Source organism: Pezoporus flaviventris, unplaced genomic scaffold (genome assembly GCF_033815535.1).
Source record: "Pezoporus flaviventris isolate CSIRO_AGI_PZ_B2104156 unplaced genomic scaffold, CSIRO_AGI_Pfla_v1 ptg000063l, whole genome shotgun sequence".
NCBI classification, from domain to species: Eukaryota; Metazoa; Chordata; class Aves; order Psittaciformes; family Psittacidae; genus Pezoporus; species Pezoporus flaviventris.
The window spans coordinates 6712113-6729763 of NW_026892611.1; the positions used below are offsets into that span (position 1 = coordinate 6712113).

Consider the following 17651-nt stretch of genomic DNA (forward strand, 5'->3'; position numbering starts at 1 on the left):
AGCTCCCCCAGACTCTGCCCCCAAAAGGCTCCCTTGAGCAGCCCTCTCGAGGACCTCAGCCAGCCCCAGTGCTACAGCTGTGCCCACTGCATGGCACCACTGGCCATGGGGAACGGGGAAACCGCTGGGCTGGAGATGGAGCCCTGCCTCCCATCAGGAGAGCATGAGGGACCCTTGCAAAGCCCCTCTGAAACGGCAGCACACCAGCAGCAGCATCCTCTGCCCCCAGCTCTCAACAGAAAGACCTGAAGGGACGTGAGGGCTGCACGTTCTCAATACAACACAACTTGTCTCCAGCAAGGGCATCCTAAATTACAACGGGTGCCAGTGCTGGGCTGTCCCCGGGGAGCTCAGGAGAAGCCCGCGATGCCCTTATCAGCTGTAAAGACCAAAGTTTGCTCTGCCTGCATTAAACCCCAGGGCAGTTCTGAGCACGGATTTCCCCTGCACCTCAGGAGCGGCGCTTGGCAGCTGCTGAGATCAGAAACCTGGTCATTTACATTCGGTTTGTTATTTCCCGTGGGCATTCCCTGTGTGCCCCTGCTCCCTCCTGGGGAGTTTGGTGCCCCTGCCCTGCCCTGGCAGCGACGTGTGCCAAGACAGCTCCCCGGCTCCACCGGTTCAGCCCTGGGCAGCAGCCCTTGTCCGCAGCAGCAGCACAACTGGCGTGCTGTGACCGAAAGTGCGGCTGAAAGAACTCTGTAAGACTCGACGTGGAGTTTTAGCAAGCGGGCGTTCTTTATTGCAGCGCTGGGTGCACGGGGCCACCCTGCACATCCCGGCAGGACACAGCAGGGCTCTGGAAGCTGCAGGCACATAGGCGAGGGTGGGCTCAGGACAGGGGCGGCACAGGGAGGCTGGCTGTCAGGGGCACGGGTGGCACAGGGCCGTCAGTAGAAGGCGGCTGGAAGGGAGGGCCAGCGGAACAGGGCCACGAGCTCTAGAACGCGGCGACTGTCGAGGTCCCGCAGCGCGTTCCGGGCCGGTGGCCGTTGCTCCAGAGACCGAGAGCGATGGCGCTGCCGGGTCCGTGGCGCTGCCCTTGGCGCTGTTGGTGACGGTCACCAGCCTGCTGCAGGGATCGCTGCTGGGAGCGGCGCTGGGCGCTGCGGTCCCGCCCGCCCGCCAGGCGCCTTCTGCCCCTGCGCTCCCCACCGCGGTGGCTGCCCCCCAAGCGCTCTCCACCACCGCGGCAGCACCGTACAGCCCCAGCCCCAGCCTGATCGCCCCAGTTCCAGCCCCGGGGGATCAGGTGGTCTGGCGCCTGCGGGCGAATACGGCCATTAACAGCGGACCGGCCACTGTGATCGGCCGCGGTGGGAGCACCCCGACCCACAGCAACTGCCTGGGGTGAGCGAGGGAGTAGGATGGGGGTGGGATAAGGACACGGGTGGCCCAGGGAAGCAGGTGGGATGAGGACACGGGTGGCAGTAGGACACTCCTTGTCAGGGGCACGGGGGCACAGGGACCCTGGTTGTCAGGGGTGAAGGCGGCAGAGGGACACGGGTTGGAGACAGAGGCAGGTGGCACAGGGACATAGGTTGTCAGGGCTGAGGGTGTCAGAGGGCAAGGGTGAGAGAAGGACACGGGTGGCCTAGCAATGGCGGTGCCGGGCCCATACTGCTGGCCTTGGCGCTGCACTGCGTGGTGCTGCGGGGATCGCTGCTGGGAGCAGGGGTCCTGGTGTGCGATGCGACCCTGCCAGCCCGCATCGCTCCTGTCTTCGTGTCACCTGCACGGCAAAATAGCGCCTACAGTGGCCCAACCGCAGGCACCATCCATGCTGAGAGCACCCATCCTGCCACTACGGCCTCTGGTGAGCTTGGGGGGAGGATGGGATGGGATCTTCCTGCCACTAACAGTGCTGTGACCATTGTGCCCCAGCACAGCTCCACCGCAGACCGTGCGCCACCAGGACCCGCAGCCGCAGGACCAGAGCCCTGAGGCCGCTTTGCTGCCGGTACGCTGGGACAGTCAGGTGCCCAGGGGCTCCCCATGGGCCCAACGCCCAGCACCGCTCCGCAGCCCACGGCCCAGCACGGAGCTCTTTTCCTGTCCCCGCTCTGCCCTGGGAGTCTGCAGGGGGGACACATCCAGGGGAACGGAAAGGACAAAATCTCTTTGCTGTGCTGGCACCTTTTCGGCTGGAGGCAGCAGCATGCCTGGGAGCCCGGTGTTGCCACTTTGACACGGGTCTCCTCAGCACCTGCTGAGCTGTACTAAAACACTGCTCACATCCTGGGCTATGCTTGCAGATGTGAGAGTGGGATGTAGTCGTGGCTGATGGAGCTCTGCAGCTGTGCAGGGAAAGGTTTTACCCAGGGTGGGTGAGTAGGGAAGGGTTTGCTCCGAGGTCACTCGCCTCAGAGCCTGGAGGCCGCTTGCTCCCAGAGTGAATTCAGTTTGGGGTGCTCAGACTTTGCCCTCCATGGACATGGCTGAGGGGAGCTGAGCAGCGTTGAAGTAAGAGAGGCTCCGGGCTTGGCAGCCAGCACCTGGGGAATGGGATTTACTCTGCGGTGAGCCGGAGAAAGGGAGGCTGTGCTCCCCTGAACCAAATTAGTTCCTCCTGGTCTCCACATTCCAATAGAAGAGGATGTGCGTGAGGGAGCCCCTGGAGTCCCGCGCAGGATCCTCCGGTGAGGCGCCACGTTGGACAGGAAGGTAACGTACTGCTCACTCAGCCAGTGCCCGCTTGTCAGTGCCAGCCAGGAAGAAAGCAGTCACCTTCCCAGCTGACCCGGTGCCCAAGGCCTGCTCTCCGCCGGAGCTGGGCTATTCCAGGCCCGTGAGTCATGGCTGCTGGGTCACCCAGCGGTGGGGAAGCCCCCTTGTTGTGTCCATCAGCATCCCCACTGCCTTGTTCCACTGCAGTGCTGACGGCAGCACTGACCGGCACCATCCCCGCCCTGCCCCAGGCCGGGTTGGAGCTTGAAGGGCTCAGACGGCTGCAGCGGTGACGCTGCCATGTGGCACTGGCATGTCCTGTCCCAGCCTGGTGCTGACCCTAACTGGCTCTCTCCCACTCGCACGGGGAACGGGAATCGCGGCGATGGCGAGAGAGCACCCCGGGGACAGCGAACAAGGCCGTGCAGACCGAGGAAGGTGAGTGTAGGTGGGGCCCAGCTCTGTGCCGGATTGGATGGGCCACCGGTGCGGGCCTGCTCCGATGCCAGGCGGAGCTCATGCCAACACTTCCTCAGCTGAAAGAGAGGAGAGGAAACGCCGTGTGCCCACGGCGGAGAGGGTCCCGTGGCACAGCGCGAGATGCGGCCACGTGCGGCACCCTGTGTGGTTTGTGGTTCGGGTGGGCAGCGTGCAAGGAGCGTCCGTGGTGGTGGGAAGGGGCCGCTGGCCCGTGGAGCCCCAGCGGGCTCTTGTGACAGCTTCCCCATGGATCTCCTGGGGCCAAGCTGCTGCCCCAGGGCATCGCAGCCTTGTCCTCGGCTTAAGGCCCTGTCCCTGCCTCTGCCCTCCGGGATGGGCATCCAGAGAGGAGTGAGAAGGGACAACCCCTTGGTGCAGGCCAAAGCCTCTGCTGGGAGCTGCTCCTGACTTGTCTCCTCCTGTAGCTGTCGAGAGGCCTGAGAAGTCCCCGAGCCCACCACCTTCAGGGGGGAAAGGAAGGCCATGCAGGAGGAGCATCTGCCTGCTGGTGCCTGGCAAGACCCACCCACTGGCGCTGTCTCGCAGCCTCTTTTGCCCTCCTCTGGGGTAGAACGTGCTCAGTGCAACTCCTGCAGGGCGGGGGGCAGGCTGACCTGCCTGCCTCGGGGCAGGAGGTCTCGGCCTTGGCTGGGTGGGACGTGAGGCTCTCCCCTGCCCCGGTACGTGGTGGCTGTGCGTGACTGCTGCCCGCTGCTGGAGCAGGTAGTGGCCTGGGCAAGGCTGCCGTGCCCTCGGAGCCAAGCCGGGGCCAAAACGAATGGGGACCGGAGCTCTGCGGTGGCTGTGGCAGAACCACGGCTTCATGGGTCTGGCACAGGCCTGCTTGCACACCTCCTTCAGAGCGGCTCTGCCGGCTGCCCTCAGAAGGAACTAAGCTACTGCTCTCTCTTGGCAGTTCCCTGAGCTGAATCTCGAGTACCCCATTGTGGAGGAGATCCTAGAGAGGGAGAGGGAGGCAGCATGGCAGCACCCTCAATGGCTCTTGGGACCTAAGGCTGGTAAGGGCAGACTGGGAACGCGAAGGGCACGGCAAGGAGGAGAAAGCCACGGCCTGGCCTGGCCTGGCAGGGCAGCGGGTGCCTGTGTAGCACAGGCTGAGGAAGCTCCTGGACCAGTGCTGCCGGGGCCTGGGCTCTGATGCTCTTAGAGACTGGTACAGTCCCTCCCAGCAGCCATCACCAGGGCTCCTCAGGCACCGGGCGCACACGGGCAGCGTCCATGACCACAGCATCGGTCACCCAGCCCAGGAGCGGGAGCGCGCCCGTGTTGCCAGGTGAGTTGGAGGGGCCGGGGCTTCTGCAGGAGGTGAAGGGCAGGGCTTTGTTTAGGCAGCGGCTTTGCTGCCGGACCTGGCTGAGCTTTGCCGTGCAAAGGGAAGGTGCTTCCCTCACTCGCTGCCCCAGTCCCCAGCCCTGGGGGGTGCAGGGGAATCTGAAACGCCGCTCCTTGCCCCCTCTCGATGCACTGGATGCGTCGGCTCCTGCGGGTGCTGCCAGCTCCCTGCAGCCGGGCTCTGCCTCCTCTGCCGACCCCGGCTCACAGAGGTGTGCTGCTTTCCAGGGACTCCTGCGCCCTTCTGGGGCCAGCGCCCCTCAGGCCTTGCAGGAGACGCCGCTTCCTCCGGTAAGGACGGAGTTGGTGCTTCAGGCTTGAGGAGCTGGTGCGTTGCATTGTCCCCTTGGGTTGGGGGATGGCGGAAGGGCCAGGCTGTGCTGTGGGAGCCGGCTCGGGTGGTAGCTACTGGGGTAGGGCTCCAGGGATGCAAAACCTGCCATTCCCCCAGGAACAGGGATGGTGGTAACCCCGGTGCCAGCTCAGGGTGCGGCTGCAGAGACCTGAGCAACATTTGTGCTTCCAGGTTCGTCCAGCTCTGCCTCTTCCAGCCGGTCAAGATCCAGGGACAGAGCCTGCAAGCGGCACGAGGCACGGAGCCATCATTTCTGCAATCAGTAATGGCCACTGCTGCTGGCCTCACCCGCAGGGGCTCCGGTCCAGAGCAGCCCCGAGGTCCGGTCCAGAGCAGCCCCGAGGCGGGACCGGAGTGGTGGGGCAAGGCCTCGTTTCTGCTGCCGGCAAGAAGCCGCGCTGGGTGTCAGCGCCTGGGGTGGGACAGGGGGAACTCTTCCTGCTGGAAGAGTCCCCCAGCCGAGGCTGATGAACCTCTGGGTGTCTGTGCAGCGTTTCCATCCTGGCTTTATTTTGCCGCGTGCCCTAAGGTGCAAACTTCTGATGCAGCCCTGGCAGTCTCTGCCCTCCCTTCTCATCCCCTCTCTGCTGGTGCCCCCTCCCCCTGTCAGGGTGCTCTGGAGCCACTGGGGGAGTCCAGAGGGGATGGGGTCCTCCCCATCACCAAATCCAAATTGTTTCTCACTTGTGGCTCATCCCCACCCATTTGGGATTTACCAGCTCCCAGGAGCTGCGGTGCTCTCTGCCCTGGTGCTGTTCAGTGGGAGCGGGGCAGAGGCTGCTGGAGCCAGGGGTCACCCAAGAACGGCCCATAGGGTCTCCACCACCCCCAGGAGGGCTTCGCTGCCAGGTCTTTTACTCCCTGAGCTTTGTGATTGTGAGTGTTGGGTGCAGTCTGAAAGGGGGAAACATTTACAGCTATTGAAATGTTCTTTAATGAAATAACACTTTATTTTCATATTTAAGCTGTTAGAGCATCTTCTGCCTTCTAAAATGTTCATGGATGTGACTAAACCTGTTCTGTTTTTTCTGATGTTTATTTAAGAGTTTATTGTTCTGAAGTTGGTCTAGTTTTGCTGTTTTACAGTTGTTCTGTTGTTGTTTCTTGCTGTTTATTGTTGTTCTGTTGGAGGTTATTGTTGTTATACTGTTGGTCTATTATTCTTGTTATAAAATTTTGTTCTACCGCAGTAGTTGTACTGTTGTTTTTAATGTCCCTCATTTAAAATAAACAGACTTTGTACCCAACTCACTTTAAGGCTTCAAGGTGTGTTTTTTTGCAGATAGAAGGACCTCACCTACCCAGTGGTGTATTTGTGTTTGAAAGACATGACTGGAACCTCCTTCGTGGGCATCAATAACTGCCGCAGCATGTTCTGCTTGCCTGCAGAATCACTGCTAGAGTTTGTTGTGAAATTGTAAATGTATTCTGCATGGACAGTCATCAAAACCATCAGAAAGGTCTTTATTTCTTAGTCAGGGCATAAGATTTACCATTTGTGCATAATGCAGTCATCCCAAACTCATGCCAATAAAAAACCACAACCAAACCAGAACAAGAAACCTTTACAATAATCTGCATCTTCTGCTATGGAGATTATCATACAAGCAGAACTTGACATCTCTTACAGTTTGTGAAACTTAAATGTGTACATGAGTCTCTTACACCATATGGGAGTCACTGGGACTACGAGGCTCTTAACTTTTGGCAGAGTGGGACTTACAGAAGCTTGGCGCACACGTTTCTATAACTAGTTCTAGAGATCAGAAGGGCATCTGCAGAGCCTTCATGAGAAACGCTCTCACACGGGTCCACATGGACTTTGCCTACATTAGGGCTGCGAGATCAGACCCATCATAGAAACCATGTGATATCCTGAGAAAACATGCATTTACTACTTCGAGTTAATGGAACAATCTCTAACACGGTTTAAGTTAAATGGGTTCCTAATCCACACACTGAAATAGTGACCATTTCACCGTCCATCTCATTACTGCGTGCTAAAGGTCAAGTGAACCAGTTGATCTTTTATTTATGAAAATCATATGAATTGCAACAGGTATCCTAGGAAAAATCTGTTCAAATATACAGATAGTATTGTTCAATCAGCCATTAAAGCAGTCAGAACCAAAAAGTAATGTTTGTGGGTTTTTTTTCCAAAGTAAAACTAACAAACTGAACTACTTGCAGGAATTTTTCTGCATTACAAAAGCTATGATGCATTAGGTGAGGTGAAATTCAGCTTTACTGGGAAACACAGACAGTCGCTGTTAAGTCCCTGTTGATTTTAATCCTTGTCCTCTCCCCAGAATTGCTGCATCAAATTTAGTCCTTATAATATATTCCAAATTAAACCTAGCCATTCCAAATCTACAGTCATTCTTTCATTTAAGTCAATTCACAGATCTGCTGAAAAAGTAGACATTTCTATCTAAAAATATAAAAAGGGTTTGTATAGAAGGTACTTCTCTTATACAGTTATATTACACAGCTCCATTACACAGCTCCAGACATTCCCAGCAGGCTCTTCTCAGAACTGGATCTTCTGATTAGATAAGACAAATTACAAAAGTCAGTTAGTTTAATGCAGCTCTGGATCTTATTACAGATATAAGTAGCTGGCATTGTCTTTGGAGTTCTTTAGGCCTGGATTCAGGAAGCATGCAGAAGCTGAATATGGCTCTCAACAAATGTGAGATTAAATATGTGCTTGAGTGGTCTCTGTAAGTATTTAGATCAAGTACTTGCTTTAGTTTAAGTTCAGTGGATGGCCTAAAGCATCCAAATATCTAAACCACTGCAGCACCAAACTGTGCAGCCATTGCACAGACATAATTTCCATGACTTTTAATGGCCAAGTGAGATGGGATTCTATACCTCCACTGGCTGAAGTGCTTCCCACCACAGATCACAAGCTTTTCTTTAGTGTATTCTCTCCCGCCCTGTTCAATTTTGTGATGAATATTTCCAAAGCAGAATTCACCTCTTCACCATTGCTTTACATCCAGTTCTCAGTGGTGCAGCTGTTTCAGCCTCTGCAAGTTTCTACCAAATCATGTCTGGGTTTGTCTCTTCAGCCACTTATCCCATCTCCTGCATGGACAAAGGGCCATGGCCAAGAGTGTCCTAGTCTTCAAAACTTGCATGGTTCCAGGAGTTGAATCTGCAGGCTCCAGCTCCCCTACCCACAGCCTCATGTGAAGGGCAAACCACATTATTTCTGCTGGCCTGAGCAGCTGAGAGTGATAAAGACCCAGAGCCTGGTTTTGTGGGTGGGCTGTCTGTGCCCTCAGAACTGTTACAGTTCCCAGACCTCCAAGACAAATACCATGTCCTTTTCTTACTAAACTGGAGTGTTTACAGCTCAAGTGTACTAAAGAAATGCTGCCAACTTGGTACCAATCACATCAAATTAGTGAAGTATCAAACACTACACAATGAGGAAAATACATGGTTTGGAATATTATCTAAAAACTGAAACAGGAGAAAGCATGACAGAGCTGCGGTAGCTAAAAACTGGCATTTTCTCTGAATGAAGCAGACTCACAACCATGTGGGTCAGCCTTTTACATCTGGTGACACGTCAGCATTGCTAGTACTGCTTTCCACCTCCATCAAAATGTCAGTTTTAGGAATATGTGGAGTTTAAAATAGTGTAACAAAAAATTTTGGACATTTCTGCATTGTAAATTAAACTAAGCTTTTCATAAAAGTTAATGGAAAAGAAAAAAAAACCTTTTAAAGAAGCTGGTTTGTCACCACAGCTAATAGCCTTACCAAGTGTCCCAAGCTTAGACAACACTGCAATTAGAGTGCAGTTTTTCTCTTTCCTGCTCAGTTACGGTTTGGAAATACATTGGAAATACCAACAATAATGCTGCTCTTTCACATAACTGTGTCAGAGCTCTTCATAAACACTAATTCCCTAAGCCTTCATTTATTCTGCCTCTGAGCAATGTAATTACCATCACCCATTTTTCCTTATAGGCCACATTTTGCCAGGGCTGCCTGCCTCCCAAATCTGAGCAGTGTGTTTTACATGGCATTTGGGTAAGGTACTGAAAACATCCTCCATTTTATAGCTGAGAACTGAGACAAATGACATAATTTATAAGAATTGGTACCTTTTGGCATTCAGTCCTGTATCTCAGACCTCTTCTGATACCCCAAATGACAAAAAACATCCTACCTTAAAAGGTATTGACTTCAAGATAGACTAAATTCTCTTACCCAGCACTGATGAGGTCTACCACGTTGGGTCTGGCTCTTGCTTTATTTGAGGATTTTCTTCTGTTTCTGTAATTTCTGTTGAAAAAAGCAGTAATGAATAAAGAAAAAAGGAAACTTCCCAACCAATTCCATTGTTACTGTTGTACTTAAGTAAAAAAAAAAAAAAACCATGAAAAGTATGAAAAGCATTGATTTATCCTTTTAAACTACTGAGGATAAATGAAAATGTATTCACAACAGTCTGATTCTGCAGAAATTACGACATTCATTTCAATGTAAAGCAGCCTGGGATCTTAGATAACTCTCGTTTTTAAAGAGCTAAAATTAAAACCAGCGTTAGAAGTGTATGAAACTGGAAAAGTACTTGATAAAAGGACTGTGAGGAAAAAAGTCGTAGCACTGGTTTGGTCTGCATCCTGCTCTTCAGTCCTTCTCCCTCCTGTCTGTCAATCCCCACCATCATTCCTTCCTTCTTTCCTTCCAACAACTCATTGTATATGTGATGCTGGGTGAAGCTTTACAAACACTCACAGGTGAGTCTGTAGCCCGTTACTTCAAATACATCAGGCAAGAGCACCATTTCATGTTATTTAAGATGCTGTCTTCCAGAGCTAGCTCACAACATCGGCTCCTACTTGAGCTCAAGTCATGCCTTTTGGGTTATTACATTAACATTCCCAGCACTAACTCCTGTTCTTACAGCACTATTTCCCAGATTTCTTTTTCATCTGTAGGACTCCTTCTCAACTAGACACAGATTTTGCATTACTGTATTTCAATCTGTCCAAAGCAATTTTTTGACGTTAGCTACTTTTTCTTCTTCACTGCATGCTATCACATATTGCATTATGGTATGTTTAAAAAAAACAAAGAGGGAAGGAAACTTTATCTTGTTGGCTAAAGCATTCATCATCTTTTGATATTTTTTTTTTCATTTCCACAAGGCTTCATTACAAAATCTTTGCTTTTTCTTGTTCACAGGATGCTTGGAGGTAAATCAAAGAAATCTTGTGCTGGTACAGCAGTGTCTATACAACCTGGGGCCTGATTTTGTTCTTTTTATAAACAGAGAGTACGATGTTGGAAGGAAATTGGTTTTCAACTGAAGTTGTTTGGAAGGTTTGGGGCTAGGGTAATTCATCACTACAAAGCCAAGCCATTCCACCACATGATCATTTTATACCTTCCAGCCTAGTTCTGAAGTGATTTTGAGTTCTTTAGCAAGTGGACGCTTTTTCTCAAGCTCATTCCTCTAGTTACTGGGTCTGAATCCAGTTTTGGATGAGAAACTCAAAACCTGCTTTTCTGTTTCTCCAAAACCGTCACTTTGATGGTCCATAGCTAGATTTCCTCCACATGAAGGTATTCTGGGTATTCCCTTCATCTAACAATTTCAATGATCCCACACAGTTTTGGCATTATAAAGACTTCTGATGTTCCAACTGTGAGGTTAAAATCTGCAGCTCAGCTCTTTCGTGACTCCAACTTTTTGCCTCGACTGCTGCAGTAAAATTGATCCACACTCTGAGAAAGATGTACTCACAACACTCGGAGTGAACCTGGAGCTGAGTGTGCAACAGTAATTCTGGTTGTGCTTGTTGGATTTTTTCAGAGGTTAAGCTCCAGAAGAAAAACAACAGTCCCCCTCCCCAACGCAGTATATTCAGGCCAACATGACATTCAAAGTTCCTGATGATGGTAATCATTCACTTACACAAATTGTGGAAACTACTGTGCTGAATAACTAGATGCAATGCTCAGGATATGAACAATCCATCAAAGCTTATATATAGTCATGACGCACCAAAAGAGAACAACAATTCTTAAAACTCCTCTATAAAACTATGTGAATAATAACTTCTACTGCAGTAGTTTTCACAGGATGCAGCAGGATATTAAATCGGATGAAAAAATGTCCTAGGAACCAATAAAAGTCCTGTTTCTGTTGACCTGGCTCCTTTAAAGAAAAATACACACCTTTGTTCAAGATCACCTGACATATTTGTCAATAGCTGAAGACAAACACTTACCTCTTACAGACACTTCCATTTGGCTTGGGTCAGCTGGCTCTTAAATGAAAAAGAGAAAATACAGTCAAATGAATACAAATATAGTTTAAACAACATGAATCAAATATCTTAGAAATTAGGTTTTCCCTGAAGAAGGTGCCTCATTTCTTTCTGTTATGATCTGACTTAAACATCTTTGAGATAAATGTGTTTTAATTTCATAATGATTTTTCCATTATCTGTGTTGATGGGTTATAGATGAGCAGGTGATGGGAAAGCCATTTAACCTTTTTAATCACTGTGGGTGTGTTAAGGACAGATAGACTACAGCAAGTCCACTGACCATAAGCAGCTGTTTTCATCCCTTCCATTACCTCCAAATGTAAAGAAGGGAGCTAGCAATTTCCTTTATAATTCTTTTCACCATACAAGTGTCCCATACTCTTAAAATGCTTATTGAATGCTTGCTTTCAGGTTCCCATTTTCTTTGAGTAACACTTTATTCACTCAATTGCAAAAGCCTTTCCTGCACTACAGCAATTTGCAATAGATATTTTTGAAAGGTCTGTGAACATTTAGAAACTATACAGGGTCAACAGGAAGTTGCTCAATCACATTTACTCTAGCTATTCACAGCACAAAGCTGAGTTCTCCATCCACACTAGGAGAGATGATGCGTGTGCAGTCGAGACACAGCCTAACAGGGGTCACAGAACTGCACAGTGAGCACAAGTGCCATCACGACCCAGTTTGAGGTACTTATGTTACATGAGCAAACCTCACTTGGGTGAGCAACCATCTAGTGCAGACACATAAACACACTTTGAGTTAAGCAGACCTCAATAAATGGATACTGAATTGGCTTTATAAATTGCCCATACTCATCCTTTTCAGCTCACTCATCATCTGCAAAATCAAATTAAGGAACACGCCAATGATACAGCCTGAAGGAAGCAACAGCTTTTTCTATTAAGTTATTAATATTTAATAGCTATAAAAGTCACCATTGCACACCATCTGTCAAAATGAAATGTCTCATCACAAGCAGCGCATAGCCAGGACATGACTACTAATGTCATCTGCCAATAAGATCCAGAACTCTATAGCCTACCCCTCCTGCCAGGACATGCATCACACTCTGCATCACCTGGTAGTACTGGTGCTGCTGGTGCCGTTGTTGGTGCTGTTGGTGGTGCTTCTGCTTCAGCTTTTTCCATCAGCTCTAAGATTAGACATAACCACTGTTTAACTTCACAATGAAAATGGGCCACATGTAGCACAAGGACAGTCTTATTTCTTGAATATGCAAATCCTGAAACTTGTTGCATGAACAGGTTGCTAACACTTGTGATTGAGCTGCAGGTCAATAGTTTTTGTTACACAAAAGCCATTCCCTATCTTGCCTGCAAGCACCAAAAATTTCTTTGAAGTTCCCACATGTTCTTCTTCAGAAGATAAAAGCATCATACCTATAAGCAGTAGGCTCAGAGCCTTTCAATCATTCACCTTGGCGTCTATCAATATCAGTTCATTTTGATCATCATTCATGAACATGGATGATGCACAAACCCGTGTCTTCAATGACCAACCTGCTTCTCCAGTGATGGTAGGTGATCAGTTATCTATGTTGCTCTTACTCAGAGTATTAGCTACTTCAGTCCCAAAACAAGCTGACAGTTATGCTGAACAGTTTAATAGATTCTTTCCAGTTCAGTTTTCTGGAAATGCTATTACACAATAATCTGCCTGGAAGGTTCCCTCTTTCCCCCCTAAGAAGGCATGCCTAGGATGGGCGAGCAGGCTGGTGTGAGTTACTAGCTCCTGAGAACACGTCATACTTGCAGTTCATAGACCTCAGCACGTTAACTGGAATATACTGGTGGCTGAATGCAAATGACTGAATGCCGGGTCACTAAGGCTCAGGCTGGGTAAGGCCAAATTAATGACAGTAGGTTATTTAGCCTTTGAATTTCAAAGCTGACGTTGGCTCAGACAGAACATGACACAAGAACGTGACACTAATAACAGTGCTTTGCAGCTTGGCTTTTTTTCCTTAGAAAAGATCTAGAAAGCCTGTTCACAATTATTTTAGGCAATACCAAATTGAAATATACCAAAATACCAAAATACCTTTTTATATTTGAAAATACCAAAACCTTTTTATATTTGAAGCCCCCAAACAATTTCATTAACAGGGCCAAATTTGCCACTCTGCCCCTCTAAACTGCTGCAGTTTCAGCACAATGCAGAGTTTTTCACTGGAACATGGTTGTGCAGCTATTGGAAAGTTCTCGCCTATTAACTGCTACTGTGATGGATCTGAACCTAAAATGTAGGCAAGTCCCCTGTAAGTCTGTTGCTCAGTCAGGGTCCTAAAGCTCTTTGGGACTCTGCAGCTGAAAAATACACAAATCAGTGTCTTGCATTTTCATCTGCATACGGAACATTATGCTGTTCTGTAAATTTAGCACACTGCTCTCAAGTTAATTGCACATGCAGGTTTAGTCAGGAAAGCTTAATGAGACAGACGCAGACAAGAGCTATACACGGAACTTAACCACCAAGCCAAGACGTAGAAAACAAATCTGGGTAAGTTACAAAAATACATTTGCCATCAGCATCTCAAATACTTACGATTGTTAATCACAAGTCCTGGAAATGGTCTGTAAAAAAGGAAAAATAATGAAAAAAATATTACTGACTCTAAAATACACTGCATGGGGTCTCCCTGCCAAAGCACCCTCGCCTTCGGTAACAGATCATGCTAAAAATGAACAGGAAGTCAAACAAACCAGAGGGAACTATCTCAGCAGCTCTTGGGCACTGTGGCTTGTTCACCAGCATGTAACTCAATTAAACAAAAGGTATCAAGCAAGAGTCCTTTCAATTGAAATGCTTCATGATCAAGGGTTGAGAATTCAGACCCCTTCGTAAAATACACTGAAGAAATGTCAATCTCTTTACACAGAAACTGAAACTTTTGGACTCCTGTGAAGCAGTCTGTGATTTGAGAAGTTACATAAACTGATGTTTCATTTCAATTCCTGAACTCCTTCTTAGCATGCTGCCAAAGTTTCATCTATTCTGCTTCATGCATACAAATATACTTCATATATATACGCGTGCATACGTGTCTATGGAAATATACAAAGACAAAATTAATTTATCATGTAATTGGGTAATACTGTATTTTTAAATATTGTAGATAAACCCATTTGGTAGGGAAAAAAGCCCTTATCAAAGGGCTTATTTTAACTCAGGATTCTTATCTGAAATATTTAAAAAATAATAATGGTAATACTACTACAAACATACTATTTACTGTTAAGAGCCAACAAGCTCTGGACTTGTCTCAAAACTTGATCTGATAAATCGGAGAGCAAGGCCCACAGCACTTTAGGACTCCTATCATATATATCATATGAATAGATTTCAACTCAAAAGACAGTTTGCTGTACTAGGCAATATTAATAACATGCCCTTTGTCATACTAAATTGGAAGTGTCCTTCAAAGAGTTACCAGCTTCATTCACGCAATGAACACCTGGGCTTCGTTTGACCTGATACAACTTTTATTCTTTCAAATCTCAATTTATTCAAGCTAGACTGAATAGATCTACTTAACTGAATTGGGCAGTTCTTGCAACATGTGAACAATCTCACTGATAGCAACTACATACCGAACGACAGTAAATTTGATAAACTCTGCGGATTCCAAAATCTTCCTCATGGAGCTGATCTCCAGGTAACTGGGAGCTCTAAATGCCACACCAGGAGGCAGCCCATTCACCACCACACAGCCAGGGTTGGTGGTGATTTTTCTGTATGGGACTTTCACAGGAAAATTCATACCAATGGCTTCACCTACATGAGAAAATCATGTTTATTTTCTAGTCTACGTATTTATAATTACATTGAAGGAAAAATCCTCAGACAATTAAGGACCTGAATGCAAACCCAAGCCTTCTATCAGATCAGAAACTGAGAGGTCACATGACAGTGAATCACCCGAATTACACTCATGAACATTACCATGAGAGTGTTAGCTACAACCCAACTCTGAAAGCTCACCTTAGAAAGAACACAGATTCTTCTTTTACTAAAAAAAGGTATAGAACAGGATATGCAAAGCAATAGCTACATGAAGGAAAACAAGGCGTTTCCTGCCACAAAAGCAACTTAACTCTATTAGCAAAGGAATTTCAGATGAAGAAATCCAGGTCACTATTCCTCTACAACGCAAATACGAAAACTATACACAGCAAAAAGATTATGTTGCATATTTAAAATTATTCCAGTCCCAAGTATTAAGAGGTCAGGATGATGAAGCACTAAGATGACTCATGGATTGCCAGCAAAATAATATTTCATCCATGTTTACACAGAAACAAGCAGGAAAAGGAGGGGAGGAACAGAACGAAATCCATACTCTTAAGATTGCTTGTTTAAACCACCAAACAAGCTACTTCACTCATAAAAGGTTCTTTTTGAAGTCAAAGGAAAACATTCATATACAGTTCTCAAATTTGTTTATTTTAATGATCAGCTATTTCATCCACTGGGATGATTCAGTAACTTCAACATGAGAAACATTCATTGCATTTACACCTACGTAAAAATGGGGAGTAAGAAGCAATTACCAAATTTCCGGCTAAAAAGATCACCGACTTGCTCTCTCAATTGTCTGGCCCTTTCCACTTTTGACAGTCGCTCATTTTCATCATCTGGAAGAAATTGTTAGAATAGCACCAGAATTAAGCAGATTTTATTCTTCCCCTGAAGCTTGTGTACCATTGTGTGTTTACTCAAAGCAGATTTACCCAAATGCTTCAAAAACAGGCACCGACTTCTTCCCTAGCTTTAGCAGCAACACAGAATTGTAGAAATACACAAAAATAGGTGGCTGATAATAAATCACAGAATCCCAGACTGGTTTGGGTTGGAAGGGACCTTAAAATTCATTCAGTTCCAAACTCCACTGCCACTGGCAGAGATACCTTCCATTACACCAGGTTGCTCCAAGCCGCATCCAACCTGGCCTTAAACACTGCCACAGATGAATGTAGGTTTGCTGTCTAGAGATAATTTTGAAAACGTAATCTATACCTACAAATTACATTTTATTTTCTTAGAATACATATAACGGTGGGGAAAGGTAAAGCAAAGTGACTATTCAGCAGATGCTCACAACATGCAACGTTTCTCACCGTTGAAAGTGAAATATGCCTGAGAAAGCAGCAATCAGTGTTAAGACAAAGCAGTTGAGTCTGGATGGTTACTCAGTTCAGTCTGAGTAGCTCTCCTGAAGTTGCCAGAAAACTGCAAGTCCATATTTACTTTATGCCATTAAAAAAAAAAAGGGAAAAATGTGGATACTTCTTAACTAGGGGCTGGACCAAGAATATTCTAGAGATGTCTTAGTAAAAACAGAATGCTAAGTTGTGCTCATTGTTTACTGTATTTGTATTTCAGCGAATCAGCTTGACTGTAGGAAAACTCCATCAGACTAAACAAGTGTTATGAAGAATATATGCACAAAGTATGATGTGAGATCAGCCGGTATACACACCTGGTATAGTTACTTGAATGATGTTAAGATCTTCAACACCTGCAGCTGTGTTCACCGCTGTGTTCACCACTGTGTTTGTTGGGGTGCTTGCTGTATCGGGTTTATTTGATGAATTATTTTTACCTAAAAGTAAGGGAGTTAATGTAAAAAAACATTTGTAGAGAGCCCAAAATCTTGAATGTCAGATGTAAAAAAATATTGCAAAATGACAGATGTTTCCCAAGTTTTCAAAGTGGACCCAGTTCCATTTTCAAAATGGGAGCAGCTTCCCATGAGACATACTTATTGAAGGTACTCTGTCTTTCCAACCTGGAAGGAGGAAGAGCTAGATTAAAGAAAATGTTCATCTTTACCTATCTGGTTTTCTAAAAAGACTGTTAAGGAAAAGAGAAGTATGTGGAGCATATATTTTGGTATTCTTATTAACAGAAAAATCACAGCACTTGCAGTTAATTCAGTAACACCTACTGACCCATGTGTTCCTTGTGTGCATTCAGAAGAGAAATCCCTTACAGTTATGTTTGTGAGCCCCACTGTCCAATGGCACAAGCTAGCATAGCTCAAGTAACTCAGCAGAGTTTTGACAACCCATAAGAACAGATAAAAACATGATTGAAAACTTTTAACCCATGACCTGCCTGACACAATTTCCTACTCGCTATCCGCATGCCTATCTGTGGCGCACTTGTCATTTAGATGACCTACATAGTAGAAACAAATAATTTCTCTCTAGACCTGAATTACTTCTGTGGATCACACATTATTTGTTACATTTTCAAAAAAGGGAGTAAAGAACATATTAGAAGCATGATTATTGTGAGCAACCTCAAAAAATGTAATACTCTCTTGCTAAAGCTGCATTTAAACTGTAACTGGTGCTTTGCTCATCTTAAAAACAAACCAAACAAAATAAACCAACCCACAATGCAGAATGAATCTTTCAGGAATTAGTTAACACCATGCAGCTCTCCTGATTCGTAGTGAATCC

The 17651-nt window shown here is 47.0% G+C and overlaps 1 protein-coding gene and 1 long non-coding RNA gene across 2 annotated transcripts in view; one reads left to right on the forward strand and one right to left on the reverse strand.

The window, feature by feature from the left end:
• The first annotated feature begins 3754 nt into the window (after positions 1-3754).
• LOC133277756 (uncharacterized) lies at positions 3755-5139 on the forward strand. The gene is made up of 3 exons (XR_009746323.1): positions 3755-4166; positions 4729-4791; positions 5027-5139. It is a non-coding gene; the product is annotated as an uncharacterized LOC133277756 (long non-coding RNA).
• A 2737-nt stretch (positions 5140-7876) lies between these two features.
• Positions 7877-17651, reverse strand: part of GTF2I (general transcription factor IIi) — a 79014-nt gene continuing 69239 nt past the window's right edge. The window contains exons 28-34 of the mRNA XM_061470353.1: positions 16664-16786; positions 15735-15818; positions 14775-14958; positions 13729-13757; positions 12242-12316; positions 11116-11154; positions 7877-9160 (exon numbers count right to left, since the gene is read on the reverse strand). Coding sequence (XP_061326337.1) covers positions 9102-9160; positions 11116-11154; positions 12242-12316; positions 13729-13757; positions 14775-14958; positions 15735-15818; positions 16664-16786 — 593 coding nt within the window. The 3' untranslated portion in view covers positions 7877-9101. The remainder of the gene's footprint in view (positions 9161-11115; positions 11155-12241; positions 12317-13728; positions 13758-14774; positions 14959-15734; positions 15819-16663; positions 16787-17651) is intronic.